Here is a 20,061-nt window from a genome sequence, read left to right as displayed (position 1 = left end):
GCACATAGTAGCCAGAGGTTGACATCAGGTATCTTCTTGATTATTCACCCATTTATTTACCAGTGCAGCATCTCTCACTGAACCCGAGCTTGCAAATTCTACGAGGTTAACTAATCAGCTTGCCTGGAGGAACCCGGTCTCTGCTTCCCGAGAGTTGGGATAATAAGTGGGCTGTCACCCGCTCCCAGCTTTCCGGGTGGGTGCTGGCCCTTTGAATCCCAGTCCTCACACTTGCAGGGCAAGGGCTTTGTCTATTGAGTTCTCTTTCCAGGCCAGAGCATCCAACTCTCATCATACTCTAATTGCTAAATTTTTCTATCTATATGGGTGCATTTCTGTCGAATTAAGTCTAATGAAATAAAGCTGACTTGTATAAACTAAAATACTGCAATGTCTCAAAGTATAGAGATTTTAGGCTTAGCTACTGTTTTTGAAAACCAAAACTTTCCTAAACAAATTCTTAGTCTGTGTAGTGGGAATATTAATCCCACAGGATTGTTCTAAGTCATAAAAAAGATATTATTTATGGATATACCTAGTATGTGCACAAAGTATGGTCTTAGTAAGCAGCGAATGAAGTTTCATTAGGAATTATTCAAAATACATTGATTTCCTAAGGAGCTGACATAGATTACAGCATAAATTTATTTTCTTACAAGGTGACTTTTTATTATAAATTTGGGTAAAAAGCATATAAGTTTATGATCTTGGAGACATATTCCGAAGTTCTTTCTAAAGATGAATTATTGGGTCATGGCTTGAGCAACAATTCATTGAACTTCTTTTTATTATACTTTTATAAAAAGATTTATTGCTTTGTCTTGTAATGGTCTTTAATTTATTGCATTATAATATTTTATAAGTAGTATTACATGTGACCTCAATACATGTACCCAGTTTTCGATCATACCTTTGCTTGCCAGTCAAGTATGAAATTGTATCCTTTTGAATATCAAGAATTTGTTACTACAGGACTTAGGTCTTCATAGACCCAGGCAATTAGCAACCACTGTTAAATACATCACTCCCTTAGAAAGTCTGCACTGTGGGGAAGGAGGGAAGCACTTTCTCTCAGGAGAAAGGAATACTGAACTTCCTCTGAGTAGACGGTGATGAATGTCCCAGTAAACCTGGACTGTGAGACAGAAGGGGAAGCAGTGTGTAGAGAATGCACAGCAGGAGTATTTAGTGAATACAAAATAATCAAATGTGGCTGGAGAAGGATGCCTAGGGGGGCTAGGGAGAAAAGCGGCTTAGGATCAGAAGGCAGAAAGTTTTTCTTTCTTGTCTTTGTTTTTCTCTTTCTCTTCTTCTCTTCCCTTTATTTCTCGCCCTTTCTTTCCCTCCCTGAAATCCCCCTCCTCCTTTTCTTCCCTTTAGGGCCCTCATCTGCCCTATCTGCCCTCCCTTCCTCTCCTCTCCTCTCCTCTCCTCTCCCCACTCCTCTTTCTTTCTATTCCTTTTTTTTTTTTTGAGACAGGGTCTCTGTGTAACAGCTCTGGCTGTCCTGGAATTCACTTTGTAGACCAGGTTGGTCTTGAACTCACCGAGATTCATTTGCCTCTGCTTCCCCTGCTGGGACTAAAGGTGTATGCCACCACGGCCTGTTTTCCTCTTTCTTTTTAAACTTTCATTTCCTTCTCTCCTTCTTCTCTTCTAATTTTCAACAGAGTTTCATGTGGCCCATGCAAGCCTCAGATACTTTGTGCAGCTGAGGGTGAACTTGAACTCTTGATCTGCCTGCCTCTACATCCCAAGTGCTAAGGTTATAGGCATGAATCAACATACCTGGCTTAATAGTGGAGCTCTTAGAGGGGAGACCTCAGAATTTAAATTTCCTTTTTTTTTGGCATTGGATAGTCATAAAGTTATGACTAGGAAAGCATCAAATATTTTTGGTAAATAATATGGTAGCAGTACAGAATTGACTGGAAATTAGAAGCTGGGTAGAGGTAGCCCATTCCCCCCTGCCTCTGCTCACAAACCATAGCCACTTTCATTCTGCCTAGCTGACCTGATTCTGCCTTCTACCTTGCTCTTCCTTCGCACATCTTTCTCCTCTGTTACATTCTCTAGTAAGCAGCAGAAGAATCCTTTACATCCCTGCACTTGTTCCACGATCCTCTGAAACAGGGTTTGCACACACTTCTGTCTGAGAACTTCATGTGTGAGATGCTTAATCCACCAGTCAGCTGCTCAGGAGTTTATTTTTCCTTCTTTGTGATAGTCTGTTGTTAGATGGATGGCTGGTGGCATGGATCGCTGGGTAAGGAAGCTTGGCACCAAGACTGATAATCCAATCTCAGAACCCACAAGGTGGAGGAAAAAAAAAAATCCACTTTTTTTTTTTGTTTTGGTTTTTCGAAACAGGGTTTCTCTGTGTAGCTTTGACACCTTTCCTGGAACTCACTCTGTAGCCCAGGCTAGCCTCGAACTCACAGAGATCCGCCTGCCTCTGCCTCCCAAGTGCTGAGATTAAAGGCGTGCGCCACCACCGCTCAGCCAAGAACCCACTTTTGAGGGTTGTCTTTTGATTTCCACATGTGTGGAATGGCATGTATGTGCCCAGATGCACACACGAATAAATGTACTAAAATATTCTTAATTCATAGAAGTTATTGGTAAATCTAAAACCTTTACATGAATGACAGTTCTGAACACCTTCAGTGAAGTACTCTTTAAAATAACAAGAATATAAGAAACAAACTCACTGACTGATCTAGGAGATGGATACCTAATACAACCCAGGAACAGATACGAGACAACAATGATTTCTATAGTTATGTACAGATTAGCAGACGCCAGCAGGTTAAGATGACAGTGGAGGGCATCCCACACTAAGAGAACAGCTTCTTCCTCGCAGGGGCTAGCATAGCACCTATGCTGTGTGAACAGTAACCAATTCAGGACGTCTGCTGTGTGAGGCACAAGGGTGGCAGAGCAGAGACTGCCACTGTGTTTTCAGGGGCTATGACAACACATACATAGTACATATAGGGAAGTAGAGATCATTTAAGAGACAGCGGAAATCATCAGCTTTGCGTGGTAGGGAATTTATTTGTGCAAGTGTGTTACTGGTTTGTGCAATGGAATGTGTTCTTTGTACTCATGTTTGTAGATTAGTCTTGTACATTGGTGGGACTGGCTACAGTTTACATATAGGGGACATATTAATACAGTGATACTCAAAGTTTTAGCTGTTCTATGCCTCAGCATCTAGCTTAAATCTTCTTACCCATTGTCTTTCTTCCTCCTGTTTCCCCTGATATTACTTCTAAACTGCTTCCACTGCTCTTTCCTTTTTAATTAGCTGCCCCTCCACCCACATTCAATGGTACAGTCCTAATTATCTTTTGTAGCTTTTATTTTTGGTATTTTGATTAATTTGTGACCCACAATTTTCTTTTGGTATTGATTAATTGAAACAATTATGTGGATTTGTGAGGTTTTGTTTGGTCTTTGTTCCAAATTATTATTGTACCAAAGGGCAGCTTTCATTTACTAGGAAAGCACACACCTAAAATCAAGACAGCAAAGAACATTCAAGATGATCAACTTTGTATCTTGGTTGAATGTAAGAACACTTGTGATACTTGATGGGTAACATACATTTTCTTTCACATTGCTGTTCAGGAGGTCTAGGAGTTCTGATTTATAAAGTCAAGAGTAATAAGAACTTTTCTGAGTTACAGACCCTCTTTGAATTTTATTGATTTTCAATGAAGAATTGAGTGGGATGGGACTACAACAAAATTATTTTAATTCTATGATATTCACTGTTTAAGGGCCTCAAATTCCAGAATTTAAAACGGATAATTGGAGCCAGGGTAGTTTATTTTGAGCTTATTTAATTTTAAGGTGCTGTTATTGTTTCCAGAACTCTTAAGAGCTGGAATCTGAGTTGATCAGCACAGACAGTGGCCCCTCCAAAGCTTGTCCCCTCTTTTCCCCTTGGCATAGTAGCTGGACCCTTCTCCACGCTGCTTCTTTATGTGGGGCAGCGCTCCTTTCTGAACTGTTGGAGTCCCAGCTCAGATTGTTTCTTAAACCCTTTCCTGGCAAATTCTCTGATCATCACCCCTGAACTCTTTCCAGTGAAATGAAAAGGTAATTTCCAGTGTGCTTGTCTCCTGTTGCACCCCAGGGGTTCTACAATGTTGTATAGTTCACAGGAAAAACTTCAAAAGATGAGACACAGCTTGGCTGGAGGATGTGAGGGAACAGACATAGATAATACATGACAAGTCACCCCTATTCAGTTCTACTAGTTGGTGTGTATTTCCCATTCTCACAGCAGTCTGATGGCATAGGTGGGACTGTCTGTTCCTATGTTTCAGATAAAAATAAGAAACTCAGAGAGTTTAATTTGGGTTTCCAAACTACCACCACACTCTGGGGGTTGAAAGGCAATGTCATCTCTGTAAACATTTTACCTCAACCTGATGGCCTCCAACCTGAGGGTTCTTTGTATTCAAGATGTTTGCAGTGCAATGAGAGAGTCAATATACTTTCTCAGAAAGCCCTTTTCGAAATCACAACTCCTCCTGTGACTTTTCTGTTTCCTGGTGGGGTTTTGTTTGTTTGTAGTGTGCTAATTCTGTTACTGTGATTACAAAGCCCAGTGTTTCTGAATTCTTCCACTGCTCCACCAATAGATGTTTTTATTGTGTTCACCATTTCCTACTTGAATTGCATTTTCTGCAGTTTTCCACGGCTTCCAGTCATTAATAAACAATTAGCCATACCACTTCCACTTTTTAATTTATTTTAAAAAGTTTGAATTACTATTTTGGGCAGAGTCTCATGTAGCCCAGTCTGGCCTTGTACTTGCTATGTAGCAAAGGATGGCCTTGAACTTCTGATTTTCCTGCTCTCACAAGCATATTCAGTGATTATGGACATGCAACACTACCTCAAATTTGTATGGTACTGGGAACCAAATTCATAGCGTCATACATGGTGTGCAAACACCCCCAAGCTGAGCCCAATTCCCAGCCCCTTTTTCGATTTTCCTACTTAGGCCAGACATTTTTCCTGATTCAGAACCTCATAGTGCTTTTGTTACTTTTAAAACCCAAGCCTGGCCTATGTCCTTATCTTTTATCTCATAGAGTTTAAATATAAATTTTCCATAACTTCCAGATGATTCTACTCTTACTTGGCAGAACCCATCTTGTCTGTGTGCCAAACCCTGTAATAATTGCTGAGATTTCTCTTCAAGGTGCTTCTTAAGGATCACAGCCTCTACAGTCTGCCATGATCTTGACTGTATCTGGCATGTATGGTTCAGGCTATGAACCGGCAGCACACAATCACAGCCTGGTCTGGCTTTAGAAAGGAGTTGAAGTGGAATGGAGTATGCAAAGGCAATACATAATTGAAAAAATCTTGAATCTTTATCTTCCCGTGTTCCCGTTTCTACCTTCTCTCTGACTCGACCAGCTGTTAACCATTTTTTATTTTGACATCACTCCACGCAGACTAATGCATAATATTTTCAATAAGGATCCCACATAAGTTTTAACTTTTATAGATTATCATGCAGTATATGAATATGGTGACATTTACTTTGTATTTTTGATTTTTCCACTGTGAGCCCACCAGTCATTTTTTTTAGTAGGAAAATGACATACAGAGACAAGGGAAAATCACCATAGAAGAGTTTAGAGCCATTTATCGGTGTATTGCCCACAGAGAAGAAATCATTGAGATTTTCAACACGTATTCTGAAAACCGGAAAATTCTTTCTGAAAAAAGTCTGACTGAATTTTTAACTCGAGAGCAGTATGAACTGGAGTTAAATTACCCCATTTCAACCGAGATCATCCAAAAGTATGAGCCCATTGACGAAGGTAAGATTACAGTTAAAACCTATCAGTATATTAGTATGTAAAGTGCTTTTGTAAATTAAGATCATCAAATTAAAATTTTGGGAATGGATGAGCTTCTAGGAAGTATAAATTTTGCTTTTGTGTTTATATATCCAATGTATTTTTTAAGCTATAATGTGCAACAATGACATTCATCCCTACTCTGTTGGCTAGATTCCTTCTTTGAACTGAACTTCGGAAGTGTTCAGATCCTTTACTGTAGAAGCAAGATGACAGTTCTATTACCTGTGCCTGTAAAGAAAAGTATCTTGAAGGACCATTGAGATGGCCCAGCTGGTAATGAAACTTGCTGCCAAGCCTGATGACCTGTGGTTGATCCCAGAACCCACATAGTGGAAGGAGAGAATTAACTTTTGCAAGATGTTTTCGAACTTCCACATTTGTACCATGACACGAGCACGCACGCTCGCGCGTGCGCGAGCGCACACACACACACATACACACACATACACATATGCAAACACATGCGCATATACATACACATGCACAGACACACATACACTCTAAAGTAATATATACATACAGACACATGCATATATTTTAAAAATGTCTTAATCTCATGGATATGATGAAGACAAAATCAAAATAAAACAAAATTATAGGCAGCCTGCCATTTTATGCATTGTTCTATTTAAATATGTTTAAGTAAGAAACGATGGGCATGTGAAATGAGTATGTGAGAATTAAATGAAAACAGATGTACAAAGTCATGGTCTCCCTTTTTATCTACTGTCTTGTGTACAGAGATGCTGCCTTTCCACCACTGTACCCCACCCCCGAGATGATCAGCTTGTAACAAGAAGAGACTGACGTTGACCCATGTTTTTAGAGGTCTCAACCCATGACTGTCCCTGCTGCTCCACACCTGTGGCAAGTCAGTGTGTCACAGAGAGAGAGTGTGTGTCAGGGAGTGTGTGGCAGTGTGCTTATGATGTGGCATGAGTTCACATACACAGCTGCCTTGTGGTGCCTGGGAAATAGTCTTTTCTTGACGTCATCTACTACCCCTGGCTCTGACAGTCTTTCCTTCATTTCTTTTTCAATGATCCCTGAGCCTTATGGGCACTGGTGTGGCATAGAGGTGCCATTTAGCACTGTGCAGTTCCACAATGTTTCATTCTTTGCATCTTGACCAGTTGAGGGTCTCTGTGTTGACTGGATCTTACTTCAAGGAGAATCTTCCCTCATGAGGGTGATTAGAACTTGAGGCATGAGGGAGAGGCGAGTTTCACAGACAGGCGGAGGTAAATCACAGAGAACCTTCTAGGCCAGAGTTAGGGCTGGAGCTTCAGGACAGCATTAAGCATGTCAGGAGGACTGTGCCCACTTGGTTGCTGACATGATGAAGTACAGTGCTAGTCATAGCTTGGCCTGAACACTGTTGACCTTTGTTGGCTTTGCAAAAACATAAAGAACTTGCACCAGTATGTGACGCAGCTAACAGTCAAGTCACCAATACTAGCTGGTAAGCTCAGCTGACCTTTTCTTCTTTTAATAACAGGCTCTCCCTAAGGATGTTGTGAGTTGATGGATGGTCTGGCTATTGCTCTTTATGTAGCTGTTGTTTAGGAACAGTCATTTGCAATGAGTCCTTTCAGAAGCATTGACTTAGTAAACATTATAAAAAAAAAAGTCACACTGGCACTCTTATCTCTGGGTGGCATATTAAATATACAAAAGGATGGTGATTGGCACTGTGGAGTTGTGTTTTCATTTTAATTTGGGCACTGCATTGTTCTCCCTTCCATCTTTTGAAGTTCTACCTATCATAGACACTGTAATATGAAATCAAGTCTACATTATCAATATAATTGTTGATCACTTTTTAGTCTTAAAAGTCAGTGTAATTCAAAATCTTATAGTCCTCAATGCTGCTGAACTCCCTGATCTTGTCTCATGTCTGCATGTCATATGTACCACAACCCTTGAGATTAATTTTCATCATAATCTGGTAATTTTAGAAAGTATTTGTAATATCTTCTGTGTGTGTGTGTGTGTGTGTGTGAGAGAGAGAGAGAGAGAGAGAGAGAGAGAGAGATAGAGATTGAGAGAGAGAGAGAGAGAGAGAGAGAGAGAGAGAGAGAGAGAGAGAGAGAGAGAGGAAGGAGGGAGAGGAGAGAGAGCATGTATGTGGTGGAAGACAGTTTTCAGGAGTTGGTTTTCTTTTTCCCGTGTTTCCAGGTATGGAATGCAAGCTTGCTCATCAAGTACCTTTTGCCTACTAAGCCATCTTCTGAGCTCTCCATCTCACGGTTTTAAGTGGCACAAAGTTATTTTGTTTTCTACTCTTTATTGCATGTGTATGTGTTCATATGTGCAGATGTGTGTGCAGAGGTTAATGTTGGGTGTCATCCCCAGTTGCTCTCCACTGTATTTTTTGAGGCAGGGTCTCTAACACAATCTGGAGCTCAGTAGTTTGGCTGGGCATTTGACCATCATGGCCCAGGGATCCTTCAGTCTTTGCCTCCACAGTGCTGGGACTAAAGACATGTCTTTTATTTCTAACACGAGTGTTGGAGTTTGAACTCAGGTCTTGGTGCTTGAACAGCACTTTACCAACTGAGGCATTTCCCTAGTCTTTCATTTTTGTATTCTATTATCAAATACATTTACTTAACTATTCAGTAGCTCAAAAGGACTACAAGCCAAATCTAATGAATAAATTAATGCAAACTATAGTTGTTAAGTTGCATGATGCTTTTGTTCTGAAAATCCCCATATTCTTGAGTTTATATGGCTTTGAAACAGTTTGTGTGTCTATAAAATTTTATGTGTTTTCTTCTAGATTTTTATGTTTTGGCTAAAATAGGAACAGCAGGATATTTTTTTGTTTGCTTTTCTTTTAGTGACAGTGTTTTGAAAGCTGTCTTTACACTTTTATTCTATCATAAACATTGGCTGGCTTATATCACTATATTCTTATGATACACCATTTTTAATGGCTACTTTGCACTGTCCCAAACCTTGAGCTTTCATTTTTTCCTTTCTCCTATTTATTCTGCTTTCATAAACAATGCTAATGCTAGTATGTATGCACACCACTTTTTATCTAGATTTTGTCTTCTTCAGGACTAATTTCTAGAAATTAACTTGGTTTCAAAGACCTAGACTCTAGTTTAAAGTAAAAGGAGCAGACACTAGTCAAAATGAAAGGCCCAGGCTCTAAAGTGAAAGGCCCAACTCTAAAGTGAAAGGCCCAACTCTAAAGTAGTACATGACAAACAAATACATTCAAAACCCAGCTTTCTGGATCCAGAGCACAGGTGCACTGTGCACATTATAGTGAGTAAAAAGCTGAGACTTAATTAGCTGTAGGTGATCATAGTATGGGCCTGCACAGAGCAGAAATGCATATTCACAGCCCAGTACATGTACTCACTGTTTACAGCAGAAATTTTTGTGACAGCTTCTCATGGGAAATCACATGCTCATGAAGGATGGAACACAGGAATAAGGCATAGTACACTCGCCTGATGGAATTCTATAGGAAGCATGGAAATGAGTCATGTGTGACTATAGGTAACCACAGGAATAAACCTCACAAAGAAAGTAAAACACACACACACACACAAAAAAAAAAAACAACAACAAAAACTAGCGTACTGGGCTGGACAGATGGATCAGTGATTTAAGACACTTGTTGCTCTTGTAGAAGACCAGAGTTTGGTTCCCAGTACCCACACTGCCTATAACTCCAGCTACAGGGAATCTGACACCCTCTTTTGGCATCCATAGGCATCTGCATATATGTGGGCATATACACAGACACACACAGACACACACACACACACACCCATGAATAAAAGAAACATCTTTAAAAAGCATAAACTTACTCTCATGTGTACATATACACACTTAGACACATGTACATACACATAAATAAAAAATTTAAAAATCTTAAAAGACCAACCAAACCAACAAAAAGCACATTGTGTGAATCCATCCACACAAAGTACAAAAGGAAAACTAATCTGTGCTTTATGTCTCCACACACCGAGTTGGGACAGTGACTGGAAAGTCAACAGGGGCTGGTTTCTGGGTACCACAGTGGTCGGCCCATAGACTGTTATCCAAAACAGAAGTTCAGTAACCTATAACAGCCATACTTGTGTATAGTTATAAGATAAAACAATAATCAAAGGTAATAGAATAATACATGTGTAACTGTTGATGCGGTAGAATGAAAAGAACTAGAAAAAATTGTTTCTCAAGGCTGAAGAGATGGCTCAGAGGTTAAGAGCACTTGCTGCTCTTCCAGAGGACTCGAGTTAGATTCCCAGCACCTATACTGTGGCTCACAACCATCTATAACTGCAGTTCCAAGGGATCCAGTGCCCTCTTCTGGCCTCTGCAGGTACCTACATATATGTGGTGTCTATATAGACAACCAGACACAGACACACACATAGATAAGATGAGTTTATTTCCCAGAAAAGATTTAGAAATTTATTAATATTAATTCTAAATATCTATTTTATAAATATGTTCTACCACTAGGTTTACAAATGAGATATAAGACTTGTAAGTTACTAATGGTATGTCTGCATCCTTTTTACTTATTTTTTATAGTGAAGAATAAAGGGCAGATGTCCTTTGAAGGTTTTGCAAGATATATGTCTTCACCAGAATGTCTGCTATTTAAAGAAAAGTGTAAAACAGTCTATCAAGATATGAATCAGCCGTTAAATAATTATTTTATTTCATCTTCTCACAACACATATTTGATATCTGATCAATTAGTGGGAGCAAGTGACATTTGGGGATATGTAAGGTATTTATTTTGATTCTTTAAAAAAGTTTATTTTCATTTTTCATTAAGTTTATGTGTATGTGTTTGTGTATAGTTCTGTGCAGATGAATGTAGGTGTTCACAGAGGCTAGAAGAGGGTGTTGGATCTCCAAGGAGCTGGAGTGAGCCACTGGTTGTGAGAGCTGGGAGTCAAACTCTGGTTCCTGCAAGAACCATGTGTGCTCTTGACCTCGGTGCCATCTTTTCAGCCACTAGAATCTTTAGCCCAGGCTGTCCTTGAACCCATGATCCTCCTGCCTCTGCCTCTTCAGCATATCACACCTGAATGTGCCACCACAATCAGCTACTTTGACTTTTAAGTCTCCTGCATATAAAGCTGCTGTCGTACTGACTCAGTAAGAGTGCTGAGTTATAAGGCGATTGTGCATGAAAACAAAACTTAAAGGGACTAGGAACTGTAGTTTGTTCCTACATTGATGATCTTTCCTTTGGATGAAATGGAAATACAACATACTGTGTATGTTAACATCACAGGTTTCCCCTCTGGTCCTTCCTGCTGACCTCTGCTCCATGTGTCTACACTCTCTGAAGTTTCTTGACCAATTTGTACATTTCTTATAGGGAAATATGATTGTTATGCTTATTTGGAATACACCAGATTTTAACAAATATACTTAGTATCAGTTCTTAGACATCAGGACACAATGTTTTTAGTAAAGCCAATTCATAAATATAGTAAGTTGTGTGGTTTGGTGTTCTACAGTGGTTTTTATGAATCAATATGTTAAATAATTTACAGAGATTAAATCAGGCCATTTGGTAACTCCACCTTTGTATCCTATAAGACACAGTGCTGTAACAGTGGGTCCAGCTTAGTCAGCAGAGATCTAGCGGGGAATGAGAATTTCTAGAGGCCTCATTGTTTTTATACAAATTCATGAGAATTGGCAGATAAAAAAGGTAAATGAGTATTTTCAGGGGCTGATGAGACTTATGAAAAAGATAAACTGAACAACATAAGAGAGTGCAATGTAGGCTTCAGGGTGTTACTTAACGTTATCAGAAAAGGTTTCTCAACTATCCTGGCTGAGGACAAAGAGGGAGACATGAAAGAATGGAGAAATAATAAGACTTGGCATATTCAAATCTTAGAAGTTAGCGAAAACATCTGGCCACAGGTGTGTGGTAAATGAAGGGTTTGGGTTTGGGGAGGAGGGTCAGTTTATGAAGGCCTTATTGATCATGGAAAGGTGGGGGAATCATCAATGAGATTTTCCTGAGACAGCATCACACTTTGACACCCTAGGAGCAGGATAGGTACAACGTACTGGGTGATGATGATTGTAGATGGTGAAGACATGGGGGAAAAGCCAAGATGATAAAAAGCTGAATGCTTTGAGGAGGCAGAACCATGAAAGTATGACAGGTCATGTGGAAGGCAGGGTAAGTGAGGGAGAGAAATCAGGTTGCTTGGCCCAGCAGCCAAGCCTGTAGGGAGACTGTTGACTGAGGTGTTGATGCTTACTCAGAAGGCTCATTGTGGAGTGCGTGGTCGAAGCGAGAGAGTCAGGGCTTCTGTGCCGACTTTGTGACACCAAACTGTTGCACAAGGCCCTTGTCAAGTAGGCAGATGAGTGTAATGGGAGTTTGTAGTTCAGAAAAACCTTCAAGCTGGAAGAATGTAATTGGAAGCCATGGGTTTATAGGTAATATTTAAAACTATGAGACTGAATAATGTTGTTTAAGGAAAATATCATATAGGGAGGATAGAATCCTACAATAACATAAAACTATAAATAAATTGATGTGTGTCCAAATTAAAACATAAGTAATAACTTAAAAATGAAATTCAACAATCTTATCATTTAAGAATCCAGTATAGTCCTACTAGTTACAACTTTATGTTAGAAATTTTGATACTATTCCAGTTTTTTTAAGGAAAGAAATAAGTTCAAACTGCATCTATTCAGATATACAGGAAATTACTTCTGAATTCCAAGAACTGCTCCAATCAGCTGAAAAAAAAATCTGGGTTTGTGTTTAGTTGCATTTCTTCTCTTGTTCCTTCAAAACACCTTTGGAAGATAAGCATTAGAGCATGCTTCCAAATGTCTTTGTTCTCTGCAAATGATAAAAGCAGTATACCAGAGTGAGTGTGTGAGTTTCTGGTCCTCTTCTTACCTCTCTCTCCTCTCCCCTCTTCATCACATGACAGTTACGACCTTCACACATATCTACTTCATCTTTAAAATAAAAAGCCAGCAACACCATATTTAACATTAAACATTTTAATTCACCAAAAGCTCTCCAAATATGAGGGCTGTTTTTTGAGACAGGGTCTCAAGTATCCCAGACTGACCTCTAACTTATGATATAGTTGAGGATGGCCTTGAACTTCTGATACTCCTTATGTGCTGAGATCATAAGTGTTTTTTGACATGCATGGTTGATATTGTGCAGGAGATAGGATCCAGGGCCTCCTGCGTGAGGTGAGAGCGAGCACATTGCCAACTAAGCTACATGCCCTAGCCCCAATCCAGATCTTTTTTTTGCAGTTGAAATTCATTTACAAATAAAAGAATACCGTTCACACAATAGAAAGTAATTTCCCATAAATAAAAAACATAGTATTTTATACTGTTGTCTAGGCAGTATCTAAGGGAGATTTTAAAGATTAATAGATGAAATAAAGTTAAGAGTAGGAGTTTCATGCCACAAAGTCTTGTACACATGCTAGAGTACCCAATCAAAGGACCTCTAGCAGTTGAAACTAAGGGAGAAGAGAACTAGCTATAAGATTTATAGTGACCCGAAGATAACATGGCTACTAAGAGAGAGAATATTCCCCTAGTGAATGAGAAATGACATCCCTTTATTCTCACAAAAGAACCAGAGTGACTAACAAACAGATCACATGCCTCAGGAAAAAAATGTCTAGCACCAGACAGTACAACCCACTTAAAACTTTCTTAGTAGGAACCAAATGGTAAGTTCAGAATGTGCAGTTTTTGTAAAGGTTGGTTCAATTATGGGTAAAATTGAAACAGTCTAGAGAAGCAGTGAGAATCAGTATTGTTGACAAATCTTTGTCAAAAGTTTTCTTCCACATCAAGTCTTAGACAGTGCTGATACAGAGGAGTTCAAGTTCATTGCCCAACAGAACTTTAGAGAATGGATATTCTGTATGGAAGAGTACAGCATAGTTTGGTTTGATAATTCCTAAAAGGAAGGCAAAGCAGATGTTCTATCATGGGAATTAGGAAACAGTACAAGTAAAGGTTCCACCTTTTCTAACTTAAAAATCTAAATATCTGTAAAAAATTTAGAAACATGTTCATTTATAATTCTACAAACTTAGCCCAGTTTAATGTTCCTAAAATTTGACAGTGCCTTAGCTGCCTCTGTAAAGATTAATGTTGGTTAATCAGTTCTCTCAGAGCCCTCCAGACAGGTTCCCACAGACCACAGCTCTGCAGCTTTCCATTATGGTCCATCACCACACCACCACAGAGAGGTATGCATGAAAAACTAAACAGTTCCCTAAACCCCCAGAACGGCCAAGAAAGATGGTCTTGGTGATGCCTCCAAGATATAGAAAATCCATCCATTCTCTTTTGCTCAGCTGTCCTGGGTCTCAGGTTCCTCCCATCATTTATCTGTTATTTCCCAGGGAACACACAATCTCATTGTTTCCCTGAATGCAGCATATGATCAATGTCTATCAATCCACAGTCTCCCGCCCATGCTACTACAACGTGGAGCCAGCCTTTCCCACACTCTCATGTTTGAATCAAATGACCCTTGGTGGGAGAGGTCCATGCTCCACATAGTAGGATGTTTACCCACATTCCTGCATGCACCTCCAAGGTGTCTGCTTAAATCTTATCACTGTCTTCAGTTGTGGCCACCAAAACCACCTCTGGACATTGCTAGACATCTTCTGGGATTCAATACACCTCCACCTGGGAACTTGCCACCTAGTCAAAACAGATAACATAAGACTCTTCTGAAAAAGTCAGCCTTCAGTCTTTTCTTTGTGGAGAGAGTAGTTCTATGCTTAGACAAGAGAATTGCTTAACCCATTCTCAAGTAAGTGAGTACCTTTTAGGACTCTGGTGCTTCAACTCAGCCTGGTTTTATGCAGCTTTGTCTCCTCCAAATATGTAGTTTAGTTCTATCTCCTTTCCTTTTCTTCTTAGGCACCAGGACTCCTGTCATTTTCTCATATAAATACAGAACACCAATGGATTGTTAATTCTGTGTCAGACAGTTTTTATGAGTGTGTAGCTTCCCATTTTCATGGAACTCAGAGCATAATGAACAATGGATACAGTGGGAGTCTAACCTCTGGCAGGATGCCATACTTTTGCACTGTGTCAGTGGTGTTGGCCTTTGTGTTAGCATATGTTAGTCCCCATCAGGACATGAACACAGGAAAACAAAAGAAGGAAGGTGTATTTAGTTCTAAGCAACTGTGTGTACATGTGAAATAAAAATCTTATTTCTATTATGCACATTTGAATGACTCCCTAAACATACCTTTTGTAATCCTGAGGATTGAGCTAAGGCTTTGTGCAGCTTAGAAAGCACCCTGCCACTGAGCTGTATCCCCACCACAGTAAAACATTTTTTTTTTTTGCAACTAAATCAAGAAATTATAGTAAACTCTGGTAAAAGCCCAACCTATTTCACACTGATGTAAAAGACTGCTCAAGGCTATCCCTGAAGACCTTAGCAACAGCTCTCTTCATGCACCTTCACCATTATCAACTCAGTGAAAAATCTGAATGCCATCTGCTTCAGTTGCCATGGTTTAAATAAAGGTATATGTTTATTAAAGTGTCAGTCACTCTCTGGGTAAGAACACTGAAAATCCATTTAAACCCAGTGGGTGCAACTGACTTCAGAACCCAAGATAGAATTTATGCATAGATCAAGAAGCCGATTTATTTGATAGATGGAAAATCAAATTAGTTTTAGATCTGAGTAGAAGTGGGAATCTATTTTCCTCAGTTTGGAGAAAGCTGTGAAATTTGTGCATTCTGAAACAGTCACTCAAAATTTTCTCCAAAGAAATTGAGTCAAAGCGGCATAGATGAGCAGGTATGCAGACTTCTTGTTTTGTATAGCTGGAATAGGGCTCCAGTGGTCCCTGCATGAGGTGACATGAGACAGTCAAACATGTTTACTGGGCTGTCAAGCTCACTCTTTTCCACTTGCACAAGCCATGATATTTCTTTTCTCCTTCCCCTTCTCACCATGTAGTACACTCCCCCAAACTTAGTGTGATGAAAAGAATCAGATACAATCTTATTAATGTATTTTACTATTTCCAGATGCCTTTGTATATATAGCACAAGGATGACAAAGTCAACAGCCATAGCACCATTAGCAATACTGTTTGTGTTGGGGGCATAAAGCTTCAGAAGTGTAACTGGAGGTAGCCATCTTTTCCACCCTAGTACATATAAGCTTTGTAAAGAGATCAATACAGAGTAAAATGGTTGACCCAGGAGAACCAGTCTGTTTGTATGACATGAAGAGAATGTTTCTACTTTATAAGGTTGCAATTTTCTAAGGTTCAAAACTTTTCTCTATTGCAGACTGGCTTATATATTTATTTTAAAAGTCTGAATATTTGATCTTATTCTACCCATTGTTCATGGTCTGGATATGACACTATTTTGCTTAACTTTTGTTAGTGCTCTTGTGAAAGGCTGCCGCTGTCTGGAAATTGACTGCTGGGATGGGGCACAAAATGAACCTATTGTGTACCACGGTTACACATTGACCAGCAAGCTTCTCTTCAAAACTGTTATCCAAGCAATAAACAAGTACGCCTTCATGGTATGTGCATGTCTCTGCTACAGTCATTTAGATTTACTGCTCCCAAATTCTGCAAAGTGTGACCTTTCTTTAAACCTGTGACATTTTAAATTGTGAGCTACAATAGGCAGCCAAATCCATGTGGTTGTTGTTAGTAGCTAAAGGTACATTTATCAAAGTGAAAGGTAGTGAGTGTTCATGGGACCTCTTGTTCAGTCTTGTGTGTGTTGTGTTATGCTAAGAAATATATTTATTTTTCTGATGTGTCATAAACCCAAAGTTTGAGATATACCAGTCTAGACAATAATGACCATTTTGCCCATGCCCAAATATTTTACTTTTAAGACAAAAATAAAATGTGTCAACTGTGCATCATCTTCATTGCTGAAGTTATTTACAACAGCAATGATAATAACAAATAGTGTTCTGAAGTATACTTTCAAGTTTAGATTGACTAATTCATTAGTTACAGATGCAAAGATCTAACTTCACTTGACAAGTCTGATCTGATTTGGGCTGATTTGAGCAATCTCTCATACAGTTTTTAAAGGAGTGTTGAGCAATACTTGGCTCCATTTTCTAAGCTGGCTAATGGTGTAACTTTAGATAATCTGTTGTGAAATTTAATATAGCTGATTTATTTTCTTAAGAATTGAAACTGTTGGGCAGAACATGGTGGCACATGCCTTTAATCCTAGCACTTGGGAGGCAGAGGCAGGTGGATCTCTGTAAGTTTGAGGCCAGCCTGACCTACAGAGAGAGTTTCAGGACAGCCAGTGCTGTTACACAGAGAAACCCTGTCTCGAAAAACCAGAAAGAAAAAAAATGACAACTGTTGTACCATCAAAAGATTTAACTAAATCCTCCTCAGTAATTACTTAATAAACATGAACAGGGGTTGGGGATTTAGCTCAGTGGTAGAGCGCTTGCCTAGCAAGCACAAGGCCCTGGGTTTGGTCCTCAGCTCTGGCGGAGGGTGGGGTGGAGATTAACTAAACATGTACATACAAAAGGAAACCTGAAGGTTCAATAAACTCAATGTTCCCCTCTGAATACATCACTTAATCTGTAAACATAAACTAGAAATTGGGTTATATTTATTTCTTATCCATCATGTGCATCAGAGCCACATCATTACCACTTCTAAAGGTTTTCAGAACAAAAACTAGACTCCACCTTTGACTCACAAGGTCCCAGGTGACTAGTTTTCTGTGACCTCTGAACTCCTCTGTTTCATCAGGGTTTTGTTTTGTTTTTCAGATACATCTAAAATCTTTGTATTTAATGCTCCATTTGTCTAAAATGCTCTTCCTAAATGTTTGAATGACATCCCTCACTTAGTTTAGGATAACTAGATACTACAAGGTAATAGATACAGTCTTAAAGTTCAAAGTCCTCACAAGGATGTAAAAGTCTAAATTTTCTAAGACTCCAAAGAACAGAGATGAGCAATTGGACAAGAATAATAAAAGGATGGGTTGGTGAGACGGCTCAGTGTGTAAAGGTTTGGGCCACCAAGCCTGGCAAACTGAGTTAGATCCCTGAACCCACATGGTAGAAGAAGGAAACACTCTTCACATTGTCCTCTGACCTCCACACATGTGTATGGTAAGGGCGTGCACATACATGTGTGTGCACACACATACTAAATAAGTATAAGCATAGAAATAGATTAGTAAAAGACACTAAAATTATGAAGGAAGAAATAAAATTTTCTCTATTTTCAGGTGACATGATAACAAATAAAAAAAAAACACCCAAACATCTCACAAACAATTATGAGAACTAGTAAATGAATTCAGTAAATTTATAGAATAAAAATTAATAACATTTTTAAATCAATAACCTAGGTGAAAATGAAATTTAAAAAGAAATTTCATTTATGGTGAATAGCCTATAATATGTGTGAATATAGACATATTACAATGTACAGTGATGGACATCCATGAGAGTATTATAATAAAACCCATTATTTTGTTAATTAAGCAATCCACCCTCACCTTTGGGGGACTTTCAACACCCAAGGTCTTCTAGGTAAGTTTTCTTCCCATAAGAATATGTTACAGCAGTTTCTATGGTAATATACAGCTTCACAAATCTTTTGAGGCCAGGATTGAGCACTGAGATTGAAGCCAGGGTTTTGTGCATGCTAGGCAAAGGCTCTACCAATGAGCTATATCTCCACCTCTATTTTTACCTTTTATTTTAACTCCAGTTCTTACTTGGTTGTCAAGGCTGCCCTTAGATTCTTTAGCCCAGGCTAGCCTTGAGTGTGGGTGCTTTTCCCCTCAGCCTCCTGATGAATTGAGATTACAAGCCTAAGCCCCCAAGCCTGGTGAATATTCTTTATGGAGGTTTTTGCTTTGTCAGTTGAAAAGATGATTTTCAATTTAAAGCACGCTTATTTTGCAAAGACTCTTGGAGGTGAATTTTGAGATAAAATGTTTAGATGAATTGCATTAGGGCAATTTAAAAGTTCTGATGCGTAACCATAGCAATGGTTCATATTCTAGTCATCTGAGTACCCAGTGGTGCTGTCCTTGGAGAACCACTGCTCGCCTGGCCAGCAGGAAGTGATGGCTGACATTCTGCAGAGTACCTTTGGAGACTTCCTGCTCTCCGATATGCTTGATGAGTTTCCAGATAGACTACCGTCTCCAGAGGTAATGCTTTGTCTGAGATGCCCAGATGAAGGAAAAAAATAAAAACAAAAAACAAAGAACATTGTGGTCACCTTCTCGAGTAGGTTAGAGACCAGCACAGATGCTTGGTTTTGATCATTTGACAGAGAAGGTGCTTTGCTACATGTTGTCTAAGAAATGCTCTGTTAAGTTTAAGTGATGTTGGTGAAGGAAGAGAACATGTAAATGAAGGACATTCATAGAAACTGGTGGTTTCTGCTAATTGTCAACTTGACATAATCTAGAATCTCCTGGGAGGTTGGACTCTGGGCATGCTTTTGTTGGGGGATTGCCTTGCTTGCATTAACTGATGTGGCAAGAGCCATCTCGTGAATGGAACCTGTTCTAACTGACAAAGCTGAGCACTGGCATGCATGCATTCGTGTGACCAGCTCCCTCGACTTCCTGCAGCTGCTGTGACTTCCCTGCTGTGATGGACTGTGATGTGGAACTGTGACCTGAGATAAATCCTTCCTCCTTTAAGTGGATTGGTCAAGATATTTTAGAACAGTAACAGGAAAAGAACCAAAAGCAGAGATAGATGTAGAATCCATTTTTGGTGATATGCTTTACTTCATCCATGAGTGCAACCTATGGAGGCATTTTAATGTAAAACCTCAAGAGTTTGATATACTTTATAGGCAAAATGTTAAGAAAGAGGTGAGATACCCAGGTTGTAACAGAATCCATACTTGAAATATCAGCAGGCAGGGAGTAAACTCCCCTTCTTTTAAGTCAGCCCCTAGGACTCCCTTCTGTCTATCTCCTCTTTGCCTGCCCCAGAGAGCTGCTCAACCACGTCACCATCAGTCCTTCTATTGATGGATCCCACTGGGTTTGTCTTAGAACACACACAATCTGTTTCCTCAGCAACACACAGGACCCAAGTCTTCTCTGCTCATTTCTTACCTTA

The 20,061-nt window shown here is 39.4% G+C and overlaps 1 protein-coding gene across 3 annotated transcripts in view; it reads left to right on the top strand.

The window, feature by feature from the left end:
* The window catches only part of Plcz1 (phospholipase C zeta 1), a 46,955-nt gene that overhangs the window by 3,054 nt on the left and 23,840 nt on the right, over nt 1-20,061 (top strand). For 2 of the 3 annotated variants that reach the window (XM_076568130.1, XM_076568131.1), the window contains exons 4-7: nt 5,621-5,852; nt 10,461-10,662; nt 16,344-16,488; nt 18,981-19,130. In XM_076568130.1, coding sequence (XP_076424245.1) covers nt 5,621-5,852; nt 10,461-10,662; nt 16,344-16,488; nt 18,981-19,130 — 729 coding nt within the window. Of the gene's footprint in view, nt 1-5,620; nt 5,853-6,635; nt 6,766-10,460; nt 10,663-16,343; nt 16,489-18,980; nt 19,131-20,061 lie in introns of those variants that run through there. The other variant, XM_042274214.2, reaches the window with a different exon arrangement.

Source organism: Peromyscus maniculatus, chromosome 3 (assembly GCF_049852395.1).
Source record: "Peromyscus maniculatus bairdii isolate BWxNUB_F1_BW_parent chromosome 3, HU_Pman_BW_mat_3.1, whole genome shotgun sequence".
Classification (NCBI taxonomy): Eukaryota; Metazoa; Chordata; class Mammalia; order Rodentia; family Cricetidae; genus Peromyscus; species Peromyscus maniculatus.
The sequence above is the reverse complement of the archived record's forward strand: the minus strand, read 5'-3'. Positions and strand labels throughout refer to the sequence as shown.